The sequence below is a fragment of the Tympanuchus pallidicinctus genome, unplaced genomic scaffold (assembly GCF_026119805.1).
Source record: "Tympanuchus pallidicinctus isolate F22 unplaced genomic scaffold, pur_lepc_1.0 scaffold8, whole genome shotgun sequence".
Taxonomy (NCBI): Eukaryota; Metazoa; Chordata; class Aves; order Galliformes; family Phasianidae; genus Tympanuchus; species Tympanuchus pallidicinctus.
In genome coordinates, this window is record NW_026294802.1 from 33,439,113 (window position 1) to 33,466,940 (window position 27,828).

Sequence of the window (27,828 nt, forward strand, 5' to 3'; positions counted from 1 at the left end):
GTTTTATACACAGTACTAGGGAAAGTGCAACTAAGGGTTAATAGCATGTCTACAAGCTGTAAATGTAATTACCTTGGATGATTCACAAGTGATGGTGAGGTTCCAGTAGGTACATACTTTATCACACTGAGGGCACATTATGATATTACCTCCTATGTTGGGATCACATACTTCTTGGCTAAAAACAAAACTAGTCAGTCACTCACCAACACTAAATCCTTTAGTCCTTCTGTGCACAAAGACAGTGCAATTCTGTCAGGGATATGAGAAATAATTCACCAGTGGCCTTCTTTTGAGAATCTCCCCCCCTCCCTCAAAACATCCCCATTGCCATTTTTTAGCCCTCATCTCTAAACTGGATGACCTAGACAGAAAATACTTTTTCCATCCTTTATGTGTAGCAGCATTTCTCAAAACTAGTCACAGTAAAAATAAAATCTCTTCAAAGAGCTCAGGTCCATCAGAGGCTCAGATTGGAGACTGGTGTTCTAAGGGGTGGCAAGAGTCTGGCTTCTTTAGTCTGATATAGTAGAGGCTTATTATAATTTAACTAAATGATAATATGACTAAATGAGTATAAAGTGGCCACTGGAGTGGAGTTCTGGAAGAGCTTTTCAGCATGATTTATAAGGATAAACTCCCTCCCTGACTGGGGCTGTACAGTATGATGTCTTGTAAGTGATCTGGCACCCAGGTGTTCTTTCCTTGGTCCTTGTGTAGATGGTTCAATCTCACCATGTTCTGATGAGACAATATGTGTTATCGCTATGCTTCTCTTCCCAGTATATCCTGGGCAGCTGAAGCCCCATGTGCTCTTGCTCTTCCTATTTTCTTCTCTCAAAATGGAAGAAAACAAGTTCAGGCTTTTATCAGGGCCTTTGGATACATCCTTTGAAGATTAACACTCTGAAAATGATGTTACAGAAATTTATACTGACTCCTGATTATTTTTCATTTTATTTCTACGCAACGTGTGGTGACTTAGTGCAATGTATGAAGAAAATACGGTGGTAACAGACTCACATGTCTAGTGCTCTAATGGCACAGGAACATCTATTACTTATCTATCTTATATTTTCTACCGTTTCTTTCAAATTCATAACTTGTGCTCCTTCATTTTGCCTCCTACAATGCTATGTCTTGCAAACTGTGTTCAATAGAGGACTGATAAAAAATGCAGGTAATATTAAAATAGACCCGATTAGATACCTCCATGTGCAGTTATCCTTCATGAAGAATCCGTACAGAAAGCAGCCAACTCCTACAACTGCAGCCACGATCAGCATATTAGTATAAAAGCCCAGCCATGCAAAATAGATTCCAATTTTCTCTCCGTAGTATTTCCTGCAGAGAGAAATGTATTTTTTTATTTAATTAAATGCAAGTAAATTCAAATTTCTGTTTCAAATATGACAGCTTTCATTGTCAGATTCCTCTAGTTTAAACTCTGGGGTTGCAGAAGTATTACGGTTAGGTATTTCTATGTATTTCTGTCACCTCTTTTATGCTTGCATATGAGAACTGGAAGGGAAAGAAAATGAAAAAAGACAGATCATACCTAACAAAGAAAAATTTTAAGTGGATGTTTGTCATGAATTGATTCATCAGTGTGCCCCCATGCATAAGCTGATAGAGGTACATGCACCTGCCTGCGTCTTGACATCTCAAAACCCAGACATGTTTTATAAATTCCTATTTACATAAATTCCTAGTTAATTCAGCATTAGTCCAGCCATAGTCGCACTACAGAATCACTGAATAAATGTCCTGAGTTGGAAAGGACCAATAAGGATCCTCGAGTTCAACTCCCAGCTTCCAACAGGACCCAAAATCCAAACCCCATGTCTGAGACCGCTATCCAAGTGTTTCTTGAAGTCTGGCAGCTTAGGGCCGTGACTGCCGTTCCAGGGAGCCTGTGCCAGTGCCTGATCACCCTTCTGATGAAGAATCTTCTCCTACACCCAGCCTGATCCTCCCCTGACACAGCTCCATGCTGCTCATTCACATCCACCGACCTGATGAAATCCAGGGGTTGCAGTTTCAAAATGTTTTTAGGGTGAGCCCATTCTCTGTAGAGAAGATAACGTTCACTTGGGCAGTCAGGATCAGTTGACAGGTGCCCAAAACTAGACTGCAAAAAAGAAAGTGTGGGAAGAAGATAATTAATGTAACCATAAATGCATGGGTCAACTCTCATATCCACAGACCTTGTGGCATGAACCCAGACACTGGAATAGCCTTTTTGCACTGCAATCCAGGAAACACCTGGGAAGTAGCTCTGAGATTGCATCAGGATTCATGCTGGAAGGTTGTCAGAAAGACTCTGAATACTAAAGCAAGCACTTTACACATGTGAACTGAAAGCAACAGACCCTCCCCATGAACTTAAATTCTCAGCCTGTGTCAGTGTATTGGCACTTCGTAAAACAAATCAAAAAAGGATGTATTATAATTTTAGAACAGGACTGCTTTAATATGGATTTTAAGTAGCTTTCACATGGTAACATGCTTTATTCTAAAGCAATATTGTTCTGGAATGAAGATCAGAAAATTCAAGGGATGAATCCAGGAAGTTTAGTCTCTGTTTTGTATTTATATTTAAAAGACAGTTGACTTGGAGGTAATCCTTATGTTTTTTACCAAGTTATTTGAAAAACTGTTTCAGTAAAACCTGTTTTATTTGATGGAATTTTCCGTTCTATATCTGTAATACAACAAGAAAAATCACTTTTGTAGAAATCAATAGGCGACTTCTGATTTTCAGAGTAGCTCTGATATATAATTTTGATTGTATAAAAAGACAGTCATTAATTATTAGGCATACTGAGCCCAAATTCCCCATGCCATGACAGAATTAGACTGCAAGGCAGGTTTTAAATCTTTAAAAGACAACCTTAAAAATAGATACTCACAAATGATATTAATTCTATCCTATAAAGCTTTGAGTTACTTCCAAGAAACGTGATTTGTCTTGATTATGATGTAAAAATTTTCTTTAAATCCTCAGAGACCTCATGAATATTTTCAGCAGAGTACAAACATCTCACGTAGTTACCATTCCTGACCTCCCATTTTCTCATTTTCTTCTCAGCAGAATACACCTCAGGCACAGAAGAGTGGTTCTGATGGGGGAGGAGGTGTGTGGGTGTAGATACAATCATATATTTGTCTTTGCTCCCAGATAAGATTTGTGTTCTACATCTTGATTAAAATGTTGACATTTGGTATGGATTTTTATACTGGAAAATGAAGTAGTACAAAAACGTGAAAACTTATTTAGAAATGATGATAGAGAGCGTTAGGTGGAAACCATCACTCTCGTGTTCCCAGGTTCCTCTGTTAGCCAGGCACTTTACTGACCTGTATCTCCCAGAGAATACAAGATTAACATACCCTACATAAAATATATCATGTTTCAGTCATGGAGCTACATTTTTAACAAACAGCCTTTTGGAGATCATCCTCTTAAGCTGGACTCTGTCATATTCTACCATGTGGATAAAAACACCAGTGAGTAAGGCTTGTATCTTCTACTATCAAAAGCACACTCTTGATCTGCAGACTTTTATTTCTAAATACACTGTTACTGCAAGTTCTGGACTTACGTCATGAAGGGGAAATGCTGCTTTGTAGATTCCAGTGTCCAGTAACTTGTTAATGCCAAACTTCTTTACATTCTGTTTGGTCGCGTATTTCACACGGGACAGGATAAAATGAACCTGAAATTTACAAAATATTTTGTGTCTCTTGCAACCTGAAAGTAATCGTAAGTGACTGTACGTGTTTCAACATACAGATTATGAAAGGGTAAGCAATGCAGACATTTAATCACACAGGGCATAGGAACCATTCAACCCCTCTCTTAAATTCTAGTGGAACAGAAATGAGACAGATTTCTGCATGTTGTCCTTTGAGATTCCCCAGTTTCTTTCATAAATGACACAGAACTGTTGCATCCCAAATATTTTCCAGTTTTTCAGGATGCTTTCTTGAGGGCGATTACACTGTTTTGATTAAAATGTTTTTTGCCTTTTAAGACTAAAGGCTATAAATACTCCACGGACTTACGATTCGGCTTCTTGTTGCTGGATTGAAAAATGCGTCTTTGTCTTGAATATAAAAGTTGGATAAATGTTCCCTTTTAAAAGGAGCAGTGAAAAACTCTTGCTCAGGTTTGATAATATTTTCATCCACGCTGAAGAGTCTAGTAAACCAGTTGAAAGCTGACTCCCGAGTTTTCAGGTCGTTGGGCTGCAGAGGCAATTTGATGTGCATGACCTCAGCATATGTGCATAGCACTTCCCAAGGTGCATGCACTTTCACAAATATAGTTTTTTCATCCAAAACCTGGAAGCCAAGAAGAGGAGAAAAATGTAAAGGTCAGTTCACATATTCAGTTCCTTATCCACATAGGGGCAGCTTGTGTTCTCAGGCACAGAATGCACACAAAGGAAAGTGCACTCACCGATCGTGTTGCTTCAAGTTGCAAGCCGTTGTTTATCAGGTTTGATTCATATACTTGTCTCTTCCTCTGTTAAAAGGCATTGAAGTTGTAAAGCATCTGTTCCAAAAGTGTATGCACAAGATAACAGAATTGCATCCCAAAATGAAGACTTGTTGGGTCACTATCTCCACAACCCACTTGGCATCTACTGTGGTCGTAGGTACAGAGGTACAGCTTTCCCTATTAATCTAGATCAGGGTTTTTTTTGTCTGATGAGCAATCCTGCACTCCAATGCAATTGTGGAGAATTCACTCTCTTAGTCTATAGAACATTACAGAGGTAAAAACTTGCCCCAGATTTTGACTGTTAACAGCAATTACCACTGAAACTTGTGACCTCCTCTGCCTTTAGGCATTAAGTGACCTAGTGAGGGCAGTCTCCCTTCTCCCATTAATCTGCCTTCTAAACAATATTTTTTCTCTCAAGGATTTTCCATGAAAATCAATAACCACTTTCCTTCTCATTATATCTCTTCTTACTCTTCTTCCACAGTAATCATATGTGCTCACAGAGTGGTTCAAACTGTAGGATCCCTCTACATTGTAGTCCATAGATAAGCAGCTCTAAAGGAAGAAACTGATAGCTGTAACACTTGTGGAATCAGTGGTGCTTTCTTATGAGCATTCGATGTCCCCAGAAAGATATGACAAGTTTCCCTCAGTAAGGTTGAAATATGTAGATCCTTGTAATTTCAGCTCACAGAAGCTGCACTTGGCTGGCAGTTACAAACAATCTGAAATATATCTGGCTGATATTTCAAATCTGAGATGAATTTGATTATTCACAAACGCAACTTCGCTTCCTCAAAAAAAAACAATACAGCCTCTCTACACCCAGAATAAAAAATACAGAACTCCAAAAGATTTAGCAAAAAATCTGAAAATTCATGTACAGCATTCCACTTTGAAGACTATCTACACCAACCAGACAGTTCCTTAGCAAGCTACTTGTTTACAAAGTTGAGCGTGGCCAGTTCTCCTTGGCCTACACACTGCATATCAAAGTACCAGTGCGGGTAACCTGCAGACAGCTGTGAGAGGCGCGAGGCCTCTGTGAGGGCTTCAGCAGAAGGTGATACATTTACAAATTGGGACTCATTGCTTTATTCCTGAATTGGGCTACACTAGGTATGCACCATTTAAACACATAATACCACCATGCTGAAAAATTATTCATTTAATTCTACCTCTTTGTATCCTCCTTATTCACATTGTTCTTTTTAAGGTGAATAATACTGAATCATGAAAACATTTCAACCTCAGTTCTGCTTCGTTTTTGCTAATAAATATAGCTTCTATATATTACTCTTTTGCTCCATAAATATCTTCATGCCACTGGACAATTTTTTTTTAGTTGCTTATATGCTCTGTGCTTAAGGGATTCTATGCTCCCAGTACAGCAACTTTGATTTTCTTTAAAACACAATGGTCCAATGGCTTCTATAGCCTGGTTCTCTACAACCACAATAGTGGCCTTAAGATCTGTGCTTAAATTCAGTCTTGTTGCAAAGGGCTACAGTCAATAAGTAAGCAATTAGACAGTCTTTGAAACTTTGATAGGTATGTGGAAACTGGTCTTCAAGACCAGGATGAAGACCCATCTAATCCAGGGCACAAATCTGAGACGCTTCAGCAAAAGGGCAAAAGTCTTCAGGAGTTCCACAGGAATGGGTCAGTTTTATCTCCATACACATTTCATTCTATTGTTTAATGTTTAAAGACTGTTGAAAATCTTTGAAGGAGAAAAAACATTCTTTCCAAAATTCTAGCAATTCTTGAAATTAATAATTTATATCTTGTTAGTTCTCAACTGCAGCATCTACCTGTAGCAATGGTCATAATGGCTAATACTACTAATACTATATTTTATAAAAAATTTTCTTTGTGTTTTAGATTTTTCTGCATTTTTGTTCTTTCCTGTATGGATTAGGAACAGCAAGATCCAAATCTTTCAATCTGCACTTTTCACAGAAGTATTTCTTCATGTCCAGTTAAATTCACTTCTTTATTAATGACGTTATAATGATCTTTATGCTTTTTTCCTATGTATGTAAGATTGCATATATACAATGCATATTTGTAGTTTATTACACATATGTAAATATACAAAATAGTGTCAATGTAACTGTATCTTACCATGTATGCTTCCCATGAAATCTAAGTCTTTTTCTTGAATTGAGTGCTCAATTAAATGTGAATGAGGCTTTTCCTCACAGCAATCTTTCTTTGCATTTGTCAACATTTCACGGGTAATAGTGTTCTCCATTCTTCCTCAAAGCTAAAGGTTCATGTCATCTTGGCTTCTGAGCTAACTACATAATTATTTCCTCTCAGTCCTTTTGCCTGATCACTGAAATATGTACCACACAGGAGTTATTTGTCATTCTATTATTAACTCTTCCACCATGCTGAAAATTATTCATTTAGTTCTACCTCTTTGTATCCTCCTTATTCACATTGTTCTTTTTAAGGTGAATAATACTGAATCATGAAAACATTTCAACCTGAGTTCTGCTTCGTTTTTGCTAATAAAGAAGGCATAGGGCCAGATACCTGTTTCACGTCTTCTTAAACAAAGACAGATGCTGAGTGATTTACATTTGTATAAATCTAATGCTTTTTTTTTTTTCAATTATTATTTATCTTACCATTCAGATTGCTTTAATAATTGATTATGGTGAGGAGTTCCCCAAATTAATTTTGCCCTCAAAAATCTTAGAGAAACGTTGACAATATTAAGATTTCTAATAATGCATTAATGCAAGCAGCGGGAAGTAAAGCCCCTGGGAACTTCTGCTAATTAGGGGCTTTGCTATTTTATATAAATGATTGAATTATGTGTGTGATTATCTATGGAGAAACTAGACTTTTACCCAAAGGACTCTACAGTGGTTCTGCACTGACTGGGGAATGCAGTGTAAAGATATAATGTCTTATTTGGCTGGATTGTGGAGACTACTCCAACCTCATTTTGCTGTTTGGTATTTTGCTCAGCTACTTGCAAGATTAAGTTGTAACAACAACATAACTATGGTAATGCTGCCAATGTAAAACTGACATGGATTTTCATGACTGAATGGCAAGACAACAGTCTGAGACAATACGGGATATATAATCAGACATAATTTTAAGAAAGGGAAAGCATAGTGTAAATGCTTATCAGCAATTACAGGCACGTATAAGGGTTAGCTCTTGGGAGCTGCTTTCTCACCATGGTGCTTTCAGTGTCTGACCACTGTCTTGCCAAGCTGAGGAGACTAACAAGAGAGTCTGGAAATTGGTAATAGACCACTAACAGGGTTTTCTGTTTTGTGAATTGTAGGGAGCACTTCCTTCCACTGCAGTGATAGAACAATGACACCTCATGTTTTTCTTGAATTTTTTTTTTTTTTGAGCAAAGTTTCCCATAACAATATCAGTGTTCAAAGGTCTTTTTCACCTTTGCTATCGAACTTCCTGGGTAGGCTGGCTGGGCACACCACAGGTGTATACAGTCTGCCATCTTTCACTGTGTCAAATTACAGCACAAAACAGCATCCAGCTACTGCTCTTTGTGTAACCCCAAACACTGTTCTGTCTCCACGGGTGTGACACTCTCCAGACAACAGGGAGAAGTGCAATTGGTTTGCTGAAAGTTATTCATGCTTTTTGTTTCTGGCTATCTAATCCAAACAAATCTAGATGTGGGAACTGCTCATTGTTTGCCTAAGAAGACAAACTTATCCAGCCTTGCCCACATTGTCTACATTCCTACTCAAGTCACTGACAGCTTTTCAGTTTATTTCTGCTAGGGGAAAGCAGATGGATTAGAATGACATTCCACACCAATTTATTTTGAGTTTGTCTGTCTGGCATTGACCTTTTAACTTTCACAATTAGTTACTTCGGGATCCTGACAGATAAAAGTGATATTTAGGAGCATTCTGGAAGAGATGTTGATATTTAATTTCTCTTCTGATGGCAACCTATCTTGACAAATACAGTACATAAAATTGTGAGGTTTAAAAAAACATGCTTTGGGCTGGAATCTCAGTTGCTTGCTAGGCAGAGTTTCTGGAATCTATTCCTGATAGTTTGCTTTTGTTGTACTTGCAGAAGTAATTGTAAAATAATTTAAAAGGATTTGGAGTTCAAACTGAGTTGCACACATGAACCTTATCTGCTAACCTTTGAATCTGTAAATTATGTTAGAAGCTTCCATGATTTCAGTAGTTCAGTTTTGCCTCCTTTAGGGCAGATTCCAGAAGCACATGAGCAGGAGGGAAGCACAATAACACTCATCCCAAAAAACAAGCAAGCAAATGATATTGTCAGTGGACACAAGCTATCAAATTGCTTTTATGCCTACATGGATGAAACCTGTATATATCTTGAGCAATATCATTTCCACAACTTCCTCAGAACTGCCATAGGACAGAATGTTTATTCTCTCATTCCTCCACTTGCACAGCAACAGGGTTCAAGTGAAAGTAAGCACCTCTGTATTTTCGAGGTAGTTGCATGCTTGGAGCTGACCTGTACCTGTTCATGCTGAGAATTTAGGAAATCGCTACCTATTTAAGTTTTCTTCAACAATGGATAATTGAAATGCTTTTCTAAACTAATTACACCTATGTGTGAAGTGCTGGAGGGTGAGAGGGAGTCAGTATTTCCGATCTGTATTGCAAGCATTTAGTCATGACTAGGTGATTCATTTCAATCTTTATAGGGTTAACGAACAAAATCCTTTCTTTACTTCCTCTTTCCTTTAAGTGTCCTCATGTACCTGAGTTTGTGTAACATTTTATCTGTTCCATTATAGCTTTGGATTCCTTCATTAGTTCTCCAGCTTGGTGTCATCATACTTGTATCTATTTTTCTAGGAAATCCTCTATGATTGCCACATCTTCATCCCAATTTTCTATGCTTTCTATTGCTTTCAACACAATATGTGTTTCCAGTATCAAAATTCCTGCCCATGCCTTCCTCAGTAGCCCTCTGGCTTCAGGTTCTCACTGTTTATGTCTATCCCAGCTGCAACAATTGCTATCAACTCTGCGTTCATCTTCTGACAATCTTCACCATCCCTTGCAATCTCACAGACTCACAATGGCAGACTTGTTAGGTAACTGAAAATAGTCTTTGGTTTCACCAAAACGTAAATAAAAATGAAGAGTCATGATACTGAAAGACATGATGAAAATAGAGAGCTGCCTTGATTATGTGCTGGCTGTACCTTAGGATCAGAGGATCACACAGATATTCAGGCTGGAAGTGACCTCAGGAAGTCACCAGCCCAACCTCCTGCTCTAAGCAGGGCTGATTCTAAGCTTAGACCACATTGCTTAGGAGCGTGTGGTCAGGTCTTGAAAAGCTCAAAGGACGGGGACTGCACAGCCTGTTCCACCATCTTCATAGCTCATCTTTAACCAGTGCGAACCTCTCTTGCTTCAGTCTATGCTGATGTCTTTTGTCCTTCTCCTATCTCTCCTGTCACCACTGTACAGAATCGACTTTGTTTTCCTGGATAGCTCTGCAGATACCAGTGTGCTGCTGTTAGATCCTCCTGAAATCCTCTCTTCTCCAAGCTGAATAAGCACAGCTCCTTCAGCCTCTTCTCACAAGACAAGTGCTCCAGCTCCTAACCACTGTGGCAGCCCACCACAGAACCTGCCCTAGACCTTTGAAAGCAACCTCTTTCTGCATGAACCTAGTGCATTTGCTCATAATCTTCAGGTCTAATCTTTCACAGCTTACATCTGTCTGTTCTAACATTCATGCAGCACTAAAAATATTTTTCCACTGTTCACTATTTGGAAAATACACTCATGTTTTTGCATACATCTGGGTAATTACAAACAAATTTAAAATGCTAATTGATAAAAATAGTTGTTTCCAAGGGGGCAGACTTTGTTGCTAATTTTGTTGCTCTTTCAATTCATTTTTACCGCTTGTGAACATGTGTAATTCAACATCCACCCACTGCAGGACTCTCTCGAGCTCTACTAACAACATTTCTTACAGCTGCCCTGACAGTGCCAGTGACAACACCGTGTACGGAATATCAACAAGTTTAGCTATGGCCTTTTTACTCCTACTCTTCTGTTCTCTAATCGTTGTTTGTATATGAGCTGCTTTCACTGGTGTTTCTGTCCCTGCCTGCCTCTACCAGAAGGAACATGGAGAACTGCTAAATCAAAGACAGTGGTGGGTGGGAGAGTGCAAATTCCAAGGGAACTACCATTCAGTGGGTGCATATTTCTCAGGCAGTTTGCAGTTTAAAAAGCTCTTGTTGCATCTGAAGCCATTTTTATGGCCTCAGATGCAATAATGAATAAAGTTCTCTGTCAGACTTATGAAAATAATTAAAAAATAACATTAAAAAATATTTATGGTCACCATTAAGATTTGCTAGGAAGCATCAAGCAATTATCTGCTTGAGTAAGATTTTTTGAAGGGTCTTTAAAGAGGGTAAAACTGCTGAAGCATCATGGGGAAGAGTGGTACTTGGAGAAACTCAGATGGCAAAGTGACAGGTATTCCCCATAAACAACTCAGGTACTTCACTGGACAAAATGTCAACAGCTATGTATTTAACTGTCATCTGGAGCACTCAGTCAGCTGGTTCTTCCTTGCTTATCCTGATTTTAATACCATAGTCCACTGGAGGCCTAATTCAAGCGCCATAGATATAGAAAAAGAAAACTGCCCTAGTCTGAAGATCTTGGTGTCTATCTCTAATCCAGTATTTTTCTGCTCAAACTTCCTGAAGAGTTCCCTCCAAGGAGCATGCTCTGAGGTCCCCCAGCACATGCTGATGACACAGTGCTTGGTTTATGAGCTTGTCTCACAGGAGTACTCCCACAACAGGGCAATGCAATTGGCGTTCCGGTTACAGGCACTGTCCTTTATGTTCACTGCTCTAGCACCCAAAAGATGTTCAGATTTATAAAAAAAATAACTTACCTTTTGTTTTTTATGATTACTCCTCTTATGAGTCATTTTTGTTTCATCTTCATATACCAAAACAAAGTCAATTCTTCGCTGCCCATCGCTGAAGAACAAGGAATCAGGCTTATTATCAAAATCAGCCTGTAAGGCAGATAGGTTAGGGTAATTTGAAGAATTTTACTAATCCCTTCCTTACTTACTTCCTGCTACACAGTATTTCAGTGAAAAGAGAAATTCATTATTCATTATTGTGTATTAGACAAATATAGTAAGAAGTCCAAAGTGAATGACAACGAGTACTGAGTAAATTGGATAAAAAAAGAATCATCCTGATGACTTTGATGGATCTCTTCATGATATAAAGACAGCACAACTTTAACCTAATTTTCTTCTTTAAAATGGTATACTAGCTTTTGGCAATGGGAGGAGCAGTGGGATGTAGCACTACATCTGAATAACGCATCTGTCAAGTAGTTTGCATGCTGTCATGATACAATATTCTGTCTATAAGATATGTTGTCTCCTGATGGGAGTCTCAGAATTAGCGTGTTCCCATCTGTCCCTGTACCTGCTGGAAGTTTACACATCTCTGCAATTAAAAAAACAACAACAAAAAACCAGTCACTTAATGCATGCTAACATTCAAAACAATAATTGCCCAGAGAATAAAGAACATGGTCAGGCTGCAGATGTGCTCTCAAAATGGACATATCCTATGTGAATTTATTTTTCCCTTTTTATTAACAAAATCTCAGCAAGCAGAACACACTGTTGAATACCACACATCCATCATGTTAAAATATATGCACAAATCAAAAGGATTAATATATCCATAAGCCATTATCTAGTCCCCAGAGAAAAGCAGAAAAGATTGTCATATCCACAAATAACATCTTCATGTGTTATTTTGTGTGTGTAACAATACAGACACATTGATGACAGCGTAACCTGAATGTTCAAGAATGTTTTTGTAGTAATGGTCTTCTAGTCTGAGTACTCTGTGGGCACTATCACACATTACAACCCCTCCTCTCAGTTAATATATAATTGTAATGTTATCAGTATTGTCATGTTATGCAGTGAGTAGTAAACTCCAAGATACTTGGCCAGATCCATACATAATATTAATATGGGTAGAGCCACTAATGTTAGTGGATATTAATGTCTGAAAGAGGTCTCAGCATTGCATAAGAGATGGCAAAAGCTCAAAAGCCAGCAAGACTTCCATGCAGAACTGCTGAGAAGCCCTTCCAGAGGGCTGGACATGCAGGGTGGCCTTGCGTAGGTTCAGACCAACAAAATGCCCCCAAATAATTTCAAGAACATACCGTGCCTTTGGGTTCACTGAAAAGATTCCCAGATTTAATCTCTCTGAAATCTCCCTGTCAATGAAGACCAAACTGCATGAGGGGGGCCAGGCATATCAGCCACCCAGAATACAGTTTTGGGAACTCTGGTATGCTTGGTAAATAGATAAAAACCAGTGAAATGTGGTTGTGACTCAGAGACTCAGAGACTCCCCACCTGCAGCTGGAATTGTTTTCTTTTTGATGCTGGTAAAATCAGCAAGAATGGCAATAGTCTGTCAGGAGCACCCCAGTTCCAAGGGGCAGATGGCATTTTAGCAACAACACAGCAGTTTTAACAAATAACATTTTCCTATGAGTTTTATTCTAGACCTCTCTCTGCAGACTATTTTGTTACTGTTTATCGGCTTAGTCAAAACAGTTGACCAAAATGCATCTCTCCATAATTTAGACAAAAACTATGTATTTTAAATGAACTGAGCAGAGTTTAGATTCAGTACTTTTTGTTGTATATACAAAGACGTTCTGTTAACTTATTTGCTTCATCAGTTTGAGCAGGTTTTGGTTAGAACAGTTCACTTTGAATCATACATCTGCTAAGAGGTTTGTGACTACGTACAGATATGTCATGTATTGGTTTCACAGCCTAGCCTGGCACTCAGGAAACATCCATACACAGCCACCAAATCAACAGACAGATGCACACTGTAATTGTTTAGGAGAAATGGTTTAAACTTTCAGATGGCATCGATGGACCACAACAGCACTGAGCATCTCTGCTGCCCAAAGCAAGTCACAGGTGCAGATTTTTATATTCATGAGAACTGCAGTTGCAGTAGTCCCATTGAGCAAATAGGCTTGATTCTTGTGAGACTTCTTCCAACTAAGGACCTGCAAAGGTGAAACATTTAGCCTGCTGCTACCATTTTGAGTCTCATTTAAAATACAACCAAGAAGAAAGAGTGGTTAGGCATTGGAACAGGCCACATAGAAAAATGGTGGTGTCAAGGTCCCTGGAGGTGTTTAAGGTAGATGTAGTAGTTTTGAACATGACTTACTGGGCAGTGTTGGTGATAGGTGGATGGCTGGACTTCATGATCTTAGAGCTCTTTTCCAACTTTAATAATTCTATGATTCTATGAACTTTCTTTATGTCTGTCTGCTGGGGCTGACAAAGGAAACAGACCGTGTCCAAAACAGGGCAGATGCCTTTATCAGAAAGTCTGCCTTGAAAACTTCTCTAAGCATTCCCATTAAAAATAAATTACAACTGGGCAATTATAAAACAGTTAACTCAGTACCCAGTATCTACAAATAATCCATAATAACAGAACAATATAGATTGTAATGTTTGATCAGCAGAATTATCCCTTAGACTCTGGTGACTATAGGCTAATGTAAAGGCAATGTAAAGTAGCACTGCATACCAATAGACACTCTAGATCTCTCTGCAGTGAGAGCTTAAGACATGTAGTTCCCAGGTGGACACTTCTGTATGTCTCCCATGTGGAGTTATCTGCCACTTTTTGTATTCTGAGCATTAGCACCACATGCTGTGCTCAGGAGAGACGCAGTCAGGAAAAGCATGGTGTCCTGATGCCCTTGTTACACACTGAGCTGCTAACTTGCTTGGCTGCAGAGCTGATGCTTCTCACTAGCTTCAAGGCTGCAAATGGGGCTGGACAGTGATGAGCCTGAGAGAAACCTATGTGCTGCACTGGGCGCACATGGAGCCCAGGCACCACTGTGTCTGAATGTGGTATGAACTGAGGTAAAAAAATCACAAGGTAAAAAGGCACTAAGGGCCAAGGCCCGCTGGACCCCAGCACATCCCCTGCAGCCCCTGTGCTCTGCTGGGAACCCAGCAGGCTCTGTTCCTGGCTGAAATTGCCCTGTGTTGCAATGCTGGAAATACAGAGCCCAGACTTAACGACAGTGAATAACAAGGGGAAGTGTTACCAGTGTCTAAACCAGAAGGATATTCAAAAGAGGAAGAGGTCCGATTAAATTTTAGAAACAGCAGCCTTGTAACTTTTGTCTAAAGAGGAACAGTTTAGCTGTAAAATTTAAGCACTTCAAAGCATAGCAGAATTAAGAGATTTCAAGTCTTTTGTTACATTTTTAAGTTATTCTTCCTATATGACCTGTGCACAGGATAGAAAAGAACAAAATAGCAAACAGCAAGTGTAAGATCAAGTTTTTCCTAATTTGTGATTGTGTAACTTCACTGAGAATTTTACCTTTAAACCTAGTCACAGTCAAGCATTTACAGCCAGTGTGTAACTCAGCAATAACTGGCTTAACTAGAATGGCAATAACCAGCTGCAGAGAATTCCCAGTAATCAGTATCCTGACCCATGAATTTGCTTACATACATGTTTTTGTGGACATAAGTTTATGCACGTTACTACAAACATACTTTTCTACACATATCAAACTATAGGTATATATTATTGAATATAGATGAAAATTAATCAACACTGGATTGCACGAACCTGGACAGACAAGAGTTCATACCCATGAAGCTAACTTCTTTGACGTAATTTCCATTGTCCTATTGATCTATCAATAAATGTTTTATATAACAACAAAGTAATAAAGAATTCTTGTTAAGCCTGAATAATTAAGAGATAAGATTAAGACCCATACAAGTCAATTGTAACATAACATTTGATGTTGTGCAATAAAAAGTAAGAAGTAAAACACAAAAGGGAATGCAATGGTTAAAGTTCTGACAGCTATATTAACTCAGACATGTGGTATGTCTTATAATCCCTACTGGATAGTTTGTAATGAAAAATCATATATTATTCAACGTGATTGCTGGGGGAGAAACAGGGCTGGAAACCAAAAAGATGTGTATACACTGAAGTTAATAATTCCTTGGAGACAGTGGGTTGTTTTTTTTTTTAATATGTAATATTATTTGACAATATTGCAAATGTTATTATCAGGCGAATGCAAACAACTTTGTGCACACACACACACAAGTTAATGGAGGCTGAAATTCCAATCCATAATTTTGCTTAAGTATCAGCAGCACATTATCACTGAAAATAATGAACAGGTCCATTGATACTTCTGTTCTGGAAGAAGCAAACATGGGGTCTATTTACAGCACTTTCTAATTTTCTTAGTCTCAGTCTAATCATTTTAAGTACTAAGGGAGACAACTGGCTGTGCACCTTAACGTTATAATGATACTCAAGCGGATAGCAAGTTAATACTGATTAACAACATTAATAAATACACAAAAAATACCTTTAGCTGTAAAGTAGTGATTATATTTAGTACTTTGCAGAGTGCTGTACAATCATTGCCACCAGAGAGATGGGGAGCCACTCTCTGCTTTATTAGCAGGAGGAATCTGAAACACTTTGGGCACCTTTGTGGGAGCCAGCCAAGAAGCAGTGAGACCAGCAAAGTGAAAGAAGTGCACCTCTGTGCTTCAGGTCACATCAGGATACGGATCAGTGGATAATGGCTCCAAGGGATAAGTTTGGTGGTGGTCTGCAGCAACAAAAAGCTCAGAAATGTGTATAGTGCAGACATGGCATACAACGTCAAAAGTGCTGTTTCACAGCCGTGGTGCCTTGGTGCTCCCAGGCAGCACAGTGGGACTCAGGGCTGTGAGGCACCGTGCTGACAGATGTGCAAGAGCCATGAAGGCCCAGGCCCAGCCCAGCCAGCCTTTCCACACCTGTACCCAGCACAGAGCTCTTTGCCCCTGGCTCCCAGCAGCTTGGTGCCCCCGACTGAGTGACCAAACCCCAGTGGTGAAACTGGCCCTAAGCCCCTGAGCTTCTCAGGATTCCTCTCATGTAACCAGGATGGCTGTGCTCAAGGGAGCTGCTGTGCCTGACTCCTGAGCCTGATCCTGTAGCCATAGCTATGTGTGATGCTGCAGCAGGCGATAAAGGAGACCTGAACTCTCCTCAGCAGCAACAGTGACAGGAGAGAAGAAAAAGCATAGAATCCTTGGAGCTGGAAGGGGCCTCTGAAGACGATCTAGTCCAACTCCCCTGCAATGAACAGGGACATGCATAGCTAGACCAGGTTGCCCAGAGCCTGATCCAGCCTTGCCCTCAAAGTCTCCAGGGACTGGGCTTCAACCACGTAACTAAGCAACCTGTTCCAGGGCCTCACCTGTAGAAGACTTTTTCCTTATATCCAACCTAAATCTACTCTCTTTAAGCTTGAAGCCATTTCCCCTTGTTCTGTCATCACAGACCCTGTTAAAAAGTCCATCCCCTTCTTTCCTCAAGCTCCCCTTTAGATACTGAAAAAAAAAGGAGGAATGGGAACTGCAGATATTTTTTATTACTTACTACATCCTGAACAAGTATTGTATTATAACAGTATTGTAAATTGTTTGTTTGTTTCTTTTTAAAAAAAGAGTTTCTGCAGGAAAGGCGTAACTAATTGGAAGGATAAAAGAAGTCCTTTATTTAGCCCACAGGAGCTTTTGGTATGATTGTCAGTAGTGGCAAACTAATCATTACTGGAGGGTTAAACCACTTGTCTGCAATATCACATAGTTTTCAGAGAATCTCCAAACAGGTTCTTGCAGAACGGCAGGAGGTAAACCAGTGCTGGGACAGGTGAGCAGAGCATGACCAGTGTAATCCAGCCCCAACAAAGAGCCCTCCAGCACACAACCCACCTGGCAGGGTACCACAACCTGCATGGTAGTAGTGGGTTTGGCCTTGGTGGAAATGTCATGGTGCTGCCCTTCCCTCTCCGCAGACCTAAGGATACTTCTCTTCCAATCAAATATTTAAAAAGGAAATGCATAATATGACCCGGATGTCGTGAAACACCATTATTTGTACAGTGCTTTGAGGTCCTCTGGTGAAAATGTTACAGAAATGCGAAGTCTTAATTATTATCACAGCTACATAATATGATGTTTAATTACTTTCTATTCTGAGTGACCACTAGAGACCTCTGCTCTGACACCAAGACCAATGTAAGCATTTCCTTCTGCAGGTTGTAAGTTCATTTGCACACCAGGAGAAACTAATGTTGGTATGTGCCTCCATAGGGCAATAACTGCTGTGCATTCAGCATTCTCTCTCATGACTCATATTTGCTAATAACAACAAAGGACTGTTTCAGTTCTGTTTTTAGTAACAATGAGATTGTTAGCAAGTTCTGAATCAGAAGATGTTATTCTCAGTACCTTAACATGCAAAGAAACTGTGAAGTCTCACCTCCAGAGCTAACTTCTGATGAGACACCCACTGGACTTTCTGCCTGAGCCCACATACAGCTGCTGGCTGCGGGAAGAACCCCAGCTCCTCCTACAGACATACCATGTGCCCTCACTTCTAATGAAGGCAAAGACAGTACTCCCCTGAAAACACATTTTTCAGCACCTCTCCTTTTCTGGATGCAGGAATATCCAGCACTTGATCAGAATTCGCTGAAGCCTTTCTGCTGCAGAAATCATGTCTGAGGAATAGCATTAACACAGCTGGAAAGCAGTTAATGGCAAAGAATTCCCTCTGCAGATGCAGAATCTCAGAACTGTGTTTACTACCAAATCCAAATTTAAGCTATCCATCTTTGGAGCAGCTAAGGCTGCAAAGCAAAGCAACTGAGAGCTGGGAAGAGTTTAGATGAAGGCTGTCTGTGAAACTCTTGTCTTCCTTATATACTGTGTATGACTCATGGTTTGGCTGCAAAGCCACATTCTATTACACTCTTTGCTGTCTTCTTTATTCAATGCCTTTTTTGTTATACTTCATCTAAGTAGTCTGAAAACCTAAAATGGAGATTTCCTTCTACTTCCGTGGTATTCTTCTTCTATAATCTCATTATTCTACTCATGCAAGTGTTAAGAAATCAATTTTCACAAGATCTCTCTGGAGAGAAAGCAACAGTATAATCCCAATTTAACAGTGATTGCATGGATCACTGAGGAATCTTAGTCAAAACTGCTGCCTGGCTCCCGAATCTGGAATTCCAGTGTAAGACACTGGGTTTTCTAGAGTGCTTGGCAAAGGCTCTCTCTTTGGAGAGCAATACCCTCAGGCCTGTATATGACCACGCTGTGCTAATGCAAACAAACCACAGGCACTCCTCTTTGACACTCTGCAAATAGACAAAAAGCTGGATGTACACAATCTCTTGCACAAAAGCTCTATAGTACAATCAGGGTAAAATCCAATTACCTGGGACCACATTCAGTTTCTCTACATAAGACCTCTAATACTTTTCCTGCAATTTTCTGCCACGTGTACAACCTTGCTGGATCAATTTCACAAAGTACACCCAGCTAGAAAGCATAATGCAAGTTTAGACACTCGGTAGAGCACTTCCTTCTATACACTAGTTTATGGCTAGGTTTCCTATTTAGCTTCCCTTTCTAGCTACACCTGTATGAAGCAGCACACATCTACCTCATGGGCAGGCTTGGTGGAACTGAATTTTATTCAACTGTTTTGGTCACTGAAACTACCCTGGAGGTTCTAACATGGAACGAGCATTGTGGAAAAGATTCTGCTAAAACTGAACAGAAATGACAAGTGCTGGTCCACATGAGGAACAAAAAATAAAATTGATTTGGGCAGTTGATTTTTAGCAGAAATAAAAACAAATTATACTTCGACTGCTCATGAAGAATTTTCTAACCACAAGGTACATGGCATTGTTTGTTCTGATGCTAGCTCTTTTCATATAAAGACAAAAAAAAAAAGATGGATTTTTATAACATCCTAGTCAGGGCCCTCAGTTAGGAAATGGAAGGTCTTGATTCCATTTTCTCCTTCAGAGAAAGATTAAATATTTTTTTTCCAGAGCCTGGAGCAGCAGCAAACGAAGAAGACCCTGTAAAGGTGCTCAGAGGCAGGGTTAGCTCACAGAAGGATACTTCATTCCTAGTGGATTTGGTATTTGTTTCCTATATCAGAGACAGTAGAAAAACCACCATGACCCTTGTATTGTATGCTGTTTTAGATATATGAAGAAAACAAAATATTTCCTCATATACAGAGACATCAGCAGGACCTGCTTCTCCACACCCATATGACAGTCTTCCTCTGCAAGCTACTCGGATAGCTGGTAGCAGCAGTAGCAGGCTGTCATTCCTTGAATACTATTTAGTTGATGATGATGAGAAAAAGGCACAGGTTGTTTCAGTTACTTGTAAATAGGCAATAGTTTACATGTCAATATCGTGGACAGGGCTGATTGAGAACCAGCTCTAGATGTCATTACTTTATGCCACCATTGCAGCAATTTCTTGAATGTATTCCCATATGTGAAAACCATGACTTAGGTGCTCAAAATTAATTAGTCCAGAAAGCAATACTTGGCAATGTTTAACCTGTTTTTTTAATCTTTGTCCTTCTTTAACACTGATCCACTTGTAAAGGTAGCCTGAATAGATACAACAACCTGTGGACACTTAAATCCAATGACAATGACTTCTGCCGTTACAGTAATGAAACGCAGAGCAGACTTTTTGTTTCTATGGAGTAACTCCAATAGCTTTATAATAGCTATATGATTTTACAGCTTTTTGAGTCCAGGCTTATATCGATACCCCTGTGCAACTGCAAACTGAACTAGTATCGCACTAGGGTAAAAAATGAAATTGGACTCATCAGCATGCCACATGGGCATCAGGTAGGCAAAGCATGTGCCATGGCACACCCAGTGGCAGGGCTTGTTAGGGTCAGCTGGCCAGACCTTAAAGATAAATGGGATTTGATGCAGGAGATCTTCAGCTAGGGCCAAAAGCCTGATAGCTGTAAAAAACATTAGGTTTGTTGGGGAAATTCCCTGGATACAGGGAATAGAGACCTCCAGTTCTTTTTCCTTTTTTGACACCTCAGTCTCTGCTGCTTCCCACCTTTCTCTGAGAAAAGCCCTGAACTCACATTGGCCAACTAATACCTGGGCGTGTCTGAATTTATAGAGTATGTATGTTTATATGTAGGGTGTATTCATATATTTATCTTTGTACAAGCACACAAAAATCCTGTACATGCAGACACAAAACCACATACAGAAAGGAAGTGCATGTGTGTCTATCGGTTTATAGTGAATATATATTTGTAACTGATCTAGTGACTTGTCACTTTTAATTGTGTTCAGTGACTGTGTCAACTTGCATCCTTACACCTGAGCCAAAGACTTCAGGTATCTTTAGGGAAGCAGAGATATAGCATAGTCAGACAAATGAAGTGGCTGTGCTGCAAATGCAGTGGCTGCCATTCTGTTGGAATCCGTTGCTGAAGATCTACACAAGAAAAAAACTATTGGTAGCCATAGTTAAAGAAAAGAAGTACCCACCCATTCTGGAGCATGAAGGTTTTGCTGATCTGGCACGGTTCCGTAAGTGGGAATAATCACTTGGTTCAATTCCAAGACTGAAAATAAAACAAACAAACAAAAAGATAAAATACTTTAGCATTTTGTGTATTATTATTTTTTTCCTCTTCATTTTTTTTTTTTAATTAATGGTTTCTGGATGAGCCATGCACTTGGTTGTTTCTCAGAAGAATGTTTGTCTCTCACACTTCAGTAGTAACCAACAGGTGGCAAGAGAACAAAACAGATTTCACTAGGATGACATGTTAACGCTTGGAGATCCTACCAACCAAGCAACAGTGATGCAAAGCCTACTTTGTTAACATGGGAACTGCTGAATCACAGCCTGAACCTCTGATTGATCACCTGAGGCGAGCCATGAGTCAGCCATGGGAGCACAGGTGAAGGCAATTCACCTGTGCTTCTGGAAGGGGTGGAGCCTGGCTGCACCTCTCCTAGAGTCATTTAAGAGCTGGCTATGAGAGGGAAAGGGTCTCTTCTGAAGATCCCTCCTCTGGAGTTTTGCAGTGAGCCCAGGGCACACTAAGTATTCTGTCTATTCTCTTTTTGTTATTATAACCTGGTTAGCCAAACTCTTTGGTTTATTTCATAATTACAACTCTTTATACTCATTGGTTATACATATGTGTTACACATGTTATCTAGTTCTTCAGAAAGCTTTTGTCTATGGACTTGCTATAGTTAGGAGTATCTTTACATGATTAAAGGAATCAGAACTGGCTCCACCTGAAAAATAACCACAGCTCATGATCGTTGTACTTAAGCAATCTTAATTAACAGCACCAGAGTATTTTTCTGAAATCCTGAAATGAATATGATATAGAGAGTGAATGTTACAGCATCACTACATAACAGGAATGATTTTCACATAATCTAATATCACATCTGTGGGTTCACTGTGTACTGATGTCCTGATGGGTTCTCACTTGTTTCCCCAGTAGCAACTGTTAGAAGGAAAAAAATGTGCAAACTACCTTGTCTTCTTGAAAATACAGCAAAATTTAGAAATGATCCTGTGAAGTATGCTACTTTGTGATACCGTTATCAAGCACACTGGGGAAGCTGACCACTGGATAATCCAGTGAATAACCCACAAATTCATCCTAAAAAAGCTCTCAGAAATTACAAAAATGTCTGCAATATTTTTGTTTTAGTTTGAGTATTTTGGGGGTGTCTTAAGAAGAACTCAGCTAACATCCTGAAGCTGAAGATAAAAGAAAGCACTGGTAGAGAAGGCTGCTTTCTGCCTTAATATAATGAAGCATTTTAGCAAAGACAGCCCTACACTGAGATCATAGATGTAAATGGTACCATGATGACAGTAATACCTGGAAAGTATAACCTCCACTTATCAAGAACAGTCCAACACTCTAAAGCATAAATAAAAAATACTCTAAAAAAATCAAATCTACACTATCTTTAGAAGGATTGAATGCTCATTGGATGCAATGCTAGGATCAACAAAATTGATCTGTCTGAATTTTTTTAAAAACTTCATTGACAAGTATCCAAATTCTCTAGAATTTTTAAAAAGCTTTTTTTCATTGATGCTTACTTAAACCACCTGAAGATATGTCAAATCACTTAAAAATAGACCACTGAGAGATTGTTGTGGTTGTTGAGCTCTACAAGTCAACAGAACTCTTATGATTTTTAAGTGGCTAAATGTGGTTTAAACACAGTTTCCTAGGGTTTGGTAGAGATATTGTTCCAGATGTTGAACTGTCAGTTTCCAGATCTCTGTTGTGGCACTAATGTATACCCTAAGGTAGAGACCCATGATTTTTTTTTCCATCAATATAGCTTCAGAAACCTCTGAGTCATAACCTCAAGGCAGGTCCAGGTGAATATTCAAAGACTGGGAGCTCTTAAAAGCATTAACATCTTTATAAATGTTTGTCAGCTTCTAAAAAGCGAACAGGAAAATGTGGACTAGTGGACATGCTGAGGTTGCAACATGAGAGCTCAGAAAACATGGGCGTATTTCAGCTGTAAAAATTGCTGTAAATGCACATTACCACGACTTAATGAGTTCAACTCTTTCTAATGTGAGAAAGACAAATATGTACCCTTGATGTCAGTGTAAAGGGCATCACCCTATTTTCCTTTGGTATTGGCTTTCTGACGTGAAGATATGCAGATACAAAGTGCTTCAGAACCCACAGAAGGGGGGATGCTTCTTATGTATAATGGGCATGGTGAAAGAGTAAGATGACCATGCTGTTCTGAGATGCAGGCATGTGTTCTGAAACCCAGTGTTATTACACAAGGCAAACAGATGCGGACACTGGTATATCCAGATATGAAGATTTATGGCAGCCACTGAACTACAGTGACAAGAACTGTGCACTGAAAAGCTCTATTTCTGACATCTTTATGGTGTATAACCACACATCCTTCAAAAGCACTCTCTAAGAATCCCTTCAGCCAGAGCTGAAAAGAAGAAGGAAATGTAGCATTCACAGTAGGAAGATAACTCCAGACTTCCAAAATCCTGATGGATCTGGGCCTGGCCAGGAATATCCTTTTGAGAAATTTATACATGAATACAATTTACTTCTGCCTCATTGTCTGTGGCCAGTAATATCATGCACGCTTCATCATTTTACCAATATTTACCATATGAACACATTTACTTGAAACATCATCCAAAGGCTGAGTGAACTGGGTCTGTTCAGCCTTGAGAAAAGAAGACTGAGAGGGGACCTGATCCAGGTCTATAAATATCTGAGGTGTGGGGGGCAGAATGGCGAGGCCAGACTGTTTTCAGTGGTGAGTGGAGACAGGACAAGGGGAAACGGCCCGAAACTGCAGCATAGGAAGTTCCACACAAATGTGCGCAAGAACTTCTTTACAGTGAGGTGACGGAGCACTGGAACAGGCTGCCCAGGGAGGTGGTGGAGTCTCCTTCTCTGGAGATGTTCAAGACCTGCCTGGATGCCTACCTGTGTGACCTGCTGTAGGGAACCTGCTTTGGCAGGGGGGTTGGACTCGATGATCTCTGGAGGTCCCTTCCAACCCCTACAATTCTGTGATTCTGTGATCCAGTAAATTCATAGGCCATTGGTACAGTAAAGGGAGTCCAGCAAAAGGAACCTGCCACTCTCACTTCCTCTGGGACATTAACCCAGATTAAACACAGGTTAATGTCTGTGTGGGTCAAAGAATGCAGTGCCTTGACGCTACATGAGTGTGTGCTTATGTCAGATATGTTCTGATGGTGTTCTGTTGCGTCAGCGATGTCAATTTAGACACTTGCGCTTTTGGCTGGAAGAGATGATTCCAGTCTCTCAGACTGAAGTGGTACCTGCAGAACCTCAGCTTTGCGTCCGTATAAAGTGCTTCTTTTCTACCTCCCAAATAACTTCATTTATTTCTTCTACCTTACCTCTTATAATAAACCAGTTTGAAGAAGACATGGGGGGGGGGGGGAGCCACCAAGAAAGTCTGGGACTTTCTAGCTGTGAGAACAGAAGAACAGACTGCCTGGGGAGGCTGCTGAGGTCATGTGAGATCTACAACATCAGAGATTCTTCATCACAGATTAATTAAATATGCTGGAACAATCTAAGCCAAGTTGAATCTGGCATGCATCTTAGGAGGATGGCCTGGATCAGCTTTTTAGGTCCTTTCCAGACCCCATGGTGTTTTCATACTCATGGTCAACAAAGACAACTCTGAGGTTTTATATTAAAATAGTATTTCTGCTGATCTTTTCCTTCTTCAGAAGCACTGTCACCTCTGTTAATGTTTGGGTCAAAGCACATCAAGTACAGATGCTTATGAAATACTTTCACGTAGTGAAGTAAACCACAGTTGGCTAACATTTGTGACTGGATTGAATAAAGATCCTAAAATTCTTTGAGAGGCAAAGTAAAAAGTCTCATTAATTAGTTAATTGATTTTTTTTTGACTGTGAATTGTTCAGGAAGTTAAGTGACCTTCCTGTTTAATGATTTAATTTCAAAAGCTTTCACAAACATTACTACTAGCAATTTCTACCCATTGCTCTGGCAGAGGCAAGAGTCTATGGCATACTGATAGGCATGGAAGCTGCTCTCCCTTTGAAATAAAGAAGAATTAAACTTTTCCTTAGAGTCTGAATAGTCAAGTAATAGGAGCAATCCAAGGTGCAGGCCATGAGGATGAAAGTTTTACAGAATTATAAGTTAAGAGGCATGAAAATGGGGAAAAAGCAATATCCAGAGGGAAAAGAAAGATACTGTCAGAAAAACAAAAACAAAAAATTCTGAAGCACAACAATGACAAGAAAACTGCAAAGATATTGGATAAGCTGGTGCTTGATAAGACTGCTGGGCTTAGCTTTGTAAGCAAAGACATTAACAAACACGCCTAAAGCTGCCACACTGTCAAAAAAAATAAATAAATAAAATTGGCTATCATAGATTACTTCTTTAATGAAAATAATCCAAGGTGGGAAAGGGGCAACAACAGCTTTTAGGCTTGCAAATCACCTACGTAAGCCAAACTAATAGGAGAGGGCTGTTAAAAGAAGCCAGAGTGATTTTACAGCACCAAGGTCATAGCACTTGTCACTTCACTTCCTTTAACAAACCTGTGCAATGTTGCAAAATACAAGGTCTTAGCCTTGGCACTGAATATGGTGCCTCATGAGCGACCACACCTGCTAAGCCAGGGAGTGATGTCAGATTGCTAGAGCTGCGCAGTGCAGCTCCTCAGGAACTGAGGCACTGTGGTGATGCTTCATCTCAGCACCCTGTATTTGTGTCAGCACAAAAGTGCTTTTGCGGTCCTATCACAGGTAGGAATCTGAGAGGCAGCCAGCAGGAAACCTCACCTCACAGATTCTGTCTCAGAAGCCATGGGAAAGTATGAAGGGTATGAAGATGAAGTATGACTGGATATGAACTGAGCTCTGAAGTGAATGAAAACTACTCTGAGTCCCTCTCTCTAATCAAGCCAAATTACTTTCACCTTATTTCTCTAGGAAGAAGAAACTATTTCTGCCTTGAATAAAACTAATGTTTTGGAGAGAATTATCTAAAAAAAATGGATACTGATGTATCCAAGACAATACAATGCAAGGAAATGGCAGCCACTGTCTGTAACAGAATTGTGGAAATAATAACGAGAGGCAAGCAGGTGGTTGAGTCTAAAGAACCAGAGAAGTACTTGACTCCCAAATGGGGACTTAAGTCAAGCTACCACCCTTCAGGAGACCTGATGTAGTTGTCAGCTTTCTTAAGGAGAACATCCAGCTGTCTCTTGGTCTTGACATTATAAAATGGTGATATTGGAGTAGAACGTTCTGCCCTAGATTTTGAGGGGAGAAAGGGAAGAAAGGGGGAGACAAATTTATGCCATGCTGTTTTAAATGCCCTGGAAGATCAGAAAGAGGAGAATTAACACCACTACCAAGGATTTTCCCCTCTGAAGAAAGATTTTGCTTTTCCAAATGTTAACATTTACTTAGATAGTGAAGGTATCATTCTGTGACATGACTATGAGCTCCTAGGCTATGGACAAAACAAGGTCTGATTTGTGCTGTTTAGACAAGACAAAAACCTTCCTTCCCTCCTCTTTATATCTCTCCCCACATAAATTAATCTAATAGTTATTAAAAAAAAAAGCCTCTCAGAACTGATCACAACCTGCATAAATTGTTTTTGCAGTTAAGTGTAAAATATTGAAGCCATATACAATACTTACTGAAACTTTATGAGAAGTAAAACCACTGTACAAATGAGATTATTCTGGAAGGAAGCTGTTCAACTGTTAGACTTTTTTGAGAGCCATAATCTCTCTTCCTAGTGCAAAGTACTTTACGTTGTATATTATTTTGTATGTTCAGTTCAATGAATAGGAGTTTTTTCAGATCTAAAAAACTGTAGGAGTTGAAAAAAGCAGAAATATGCCTCTTCCTTGAATCAAAGAAAGAAAGGGACAATGAGATCTCAAGTTCTAAAGCAGGATTAATCAAGGCAAATAGCTGCTTTGAGCTACTTGTTTAAAAGTCAGTTTTAAACATAAACTATTTTTGATGGTGTTGATCCTTAATGCCAACCCATGTATATAGTTTAATCACCTAGACAATTTTAAACAAAAAATCTCCCAATCATCAAGTCCTCCTGAGCTAATCTCGTTTCCTTCATCTCACAGCTTAACTGGGTAAGCATAAATAATAAACAACATTATTTCCTAGGTTATTCTTCCAAAATGTAGACCTGATCTTTGCACGATACTCCTTGCCAGGAGGAGACCTTACTGCCAGGATCTTGTTGATGGTCAGAGCTGTGCCTGGGTTAAAGTGACTGCTGCAGATGGGCTGTTCTCTGGGACACGGCCTTTCCTCCTCATGCACAAGGGCAGAGCTGTCATCACAGATTATAAATGGTTTCACTTCATTCCACTCTTGGCTTACAGTCATTAGTACCTATTCTTTAAACTTCAGTTATTTCACTGGAATGCGTTGAAATCAGTTTTACTTCATATCTGTAGGCCTTATTTGAAGAAAACATGCTACTGAACTCATGTTCTTCACTTTAGAAAAAGGTATGCTTTTAAAGTAAAACTGAATTATCTTTATTACAAACTGTATTTAATAATCTATTGTTTAGAGATGGTAAGAGATCTACACAGCTGCCTTCACTGTGAAATTCTTGTTCTCCTCTTATGGTTGCCTACGGAAAACTCTTGACAATTTGTAACACCAAAATGGCTTTTCAAGCTGTCACTAAATTACATTTTTGTGCAGTCACACAGAGC

The 27,828-nt window shown here is 39.5% G+C and overlaps 1 protein-coding gene across 2 annotated transcripts in view; it reads right to left on the reverse strand.

Moving 5' to 3' along the window:
- The window catches only part of ANO6 (anoctamin 6), a 72,256-nt gene that overhangs the window by 24,768 nt on the left and 19,660 nt on the right, over window positions 1-27,828 (reverse strand). The window contains exons 2-9 of one of the 2 annotated variants that reach the window (XM_052668517.1): window positions 21,043-21,119; window positions 11,450-11,575; window positions 4,466-4,531; window positions 4,069-4,347; window positions 3,606-3,719; window positions 2,016-2,131; window positions 1,210-1,344; window positions 73-178 (exon numbers count right to left, since the gene is read on the reverse strand). In XM_052668517.1, the coding sequence (XP_052524477.1) occupies window positions 73-178; window positions 1,210-1,344; window positions 2,016-2,131; window positions 3,606-3,719; window positions 4,069-4,347; window positions 4,466-4,531; window positions 11,450-11,575; window positions 21,043-21,119 (1,019 nt within the window). The remainder of the gene's footprint in view (window positions 1-72; window positions 179-1,209; window positions 1,345-2,015; window positions 2,132-3,605; window positions 3,720-4,068; window positions 4,348-4,465; window positions 4,532-11,449; window positions 11,576-21,042; window positions 21,120-27,828) is intronic. The other variant, XM_052668518.1, reaches the window with a different exon arrangement.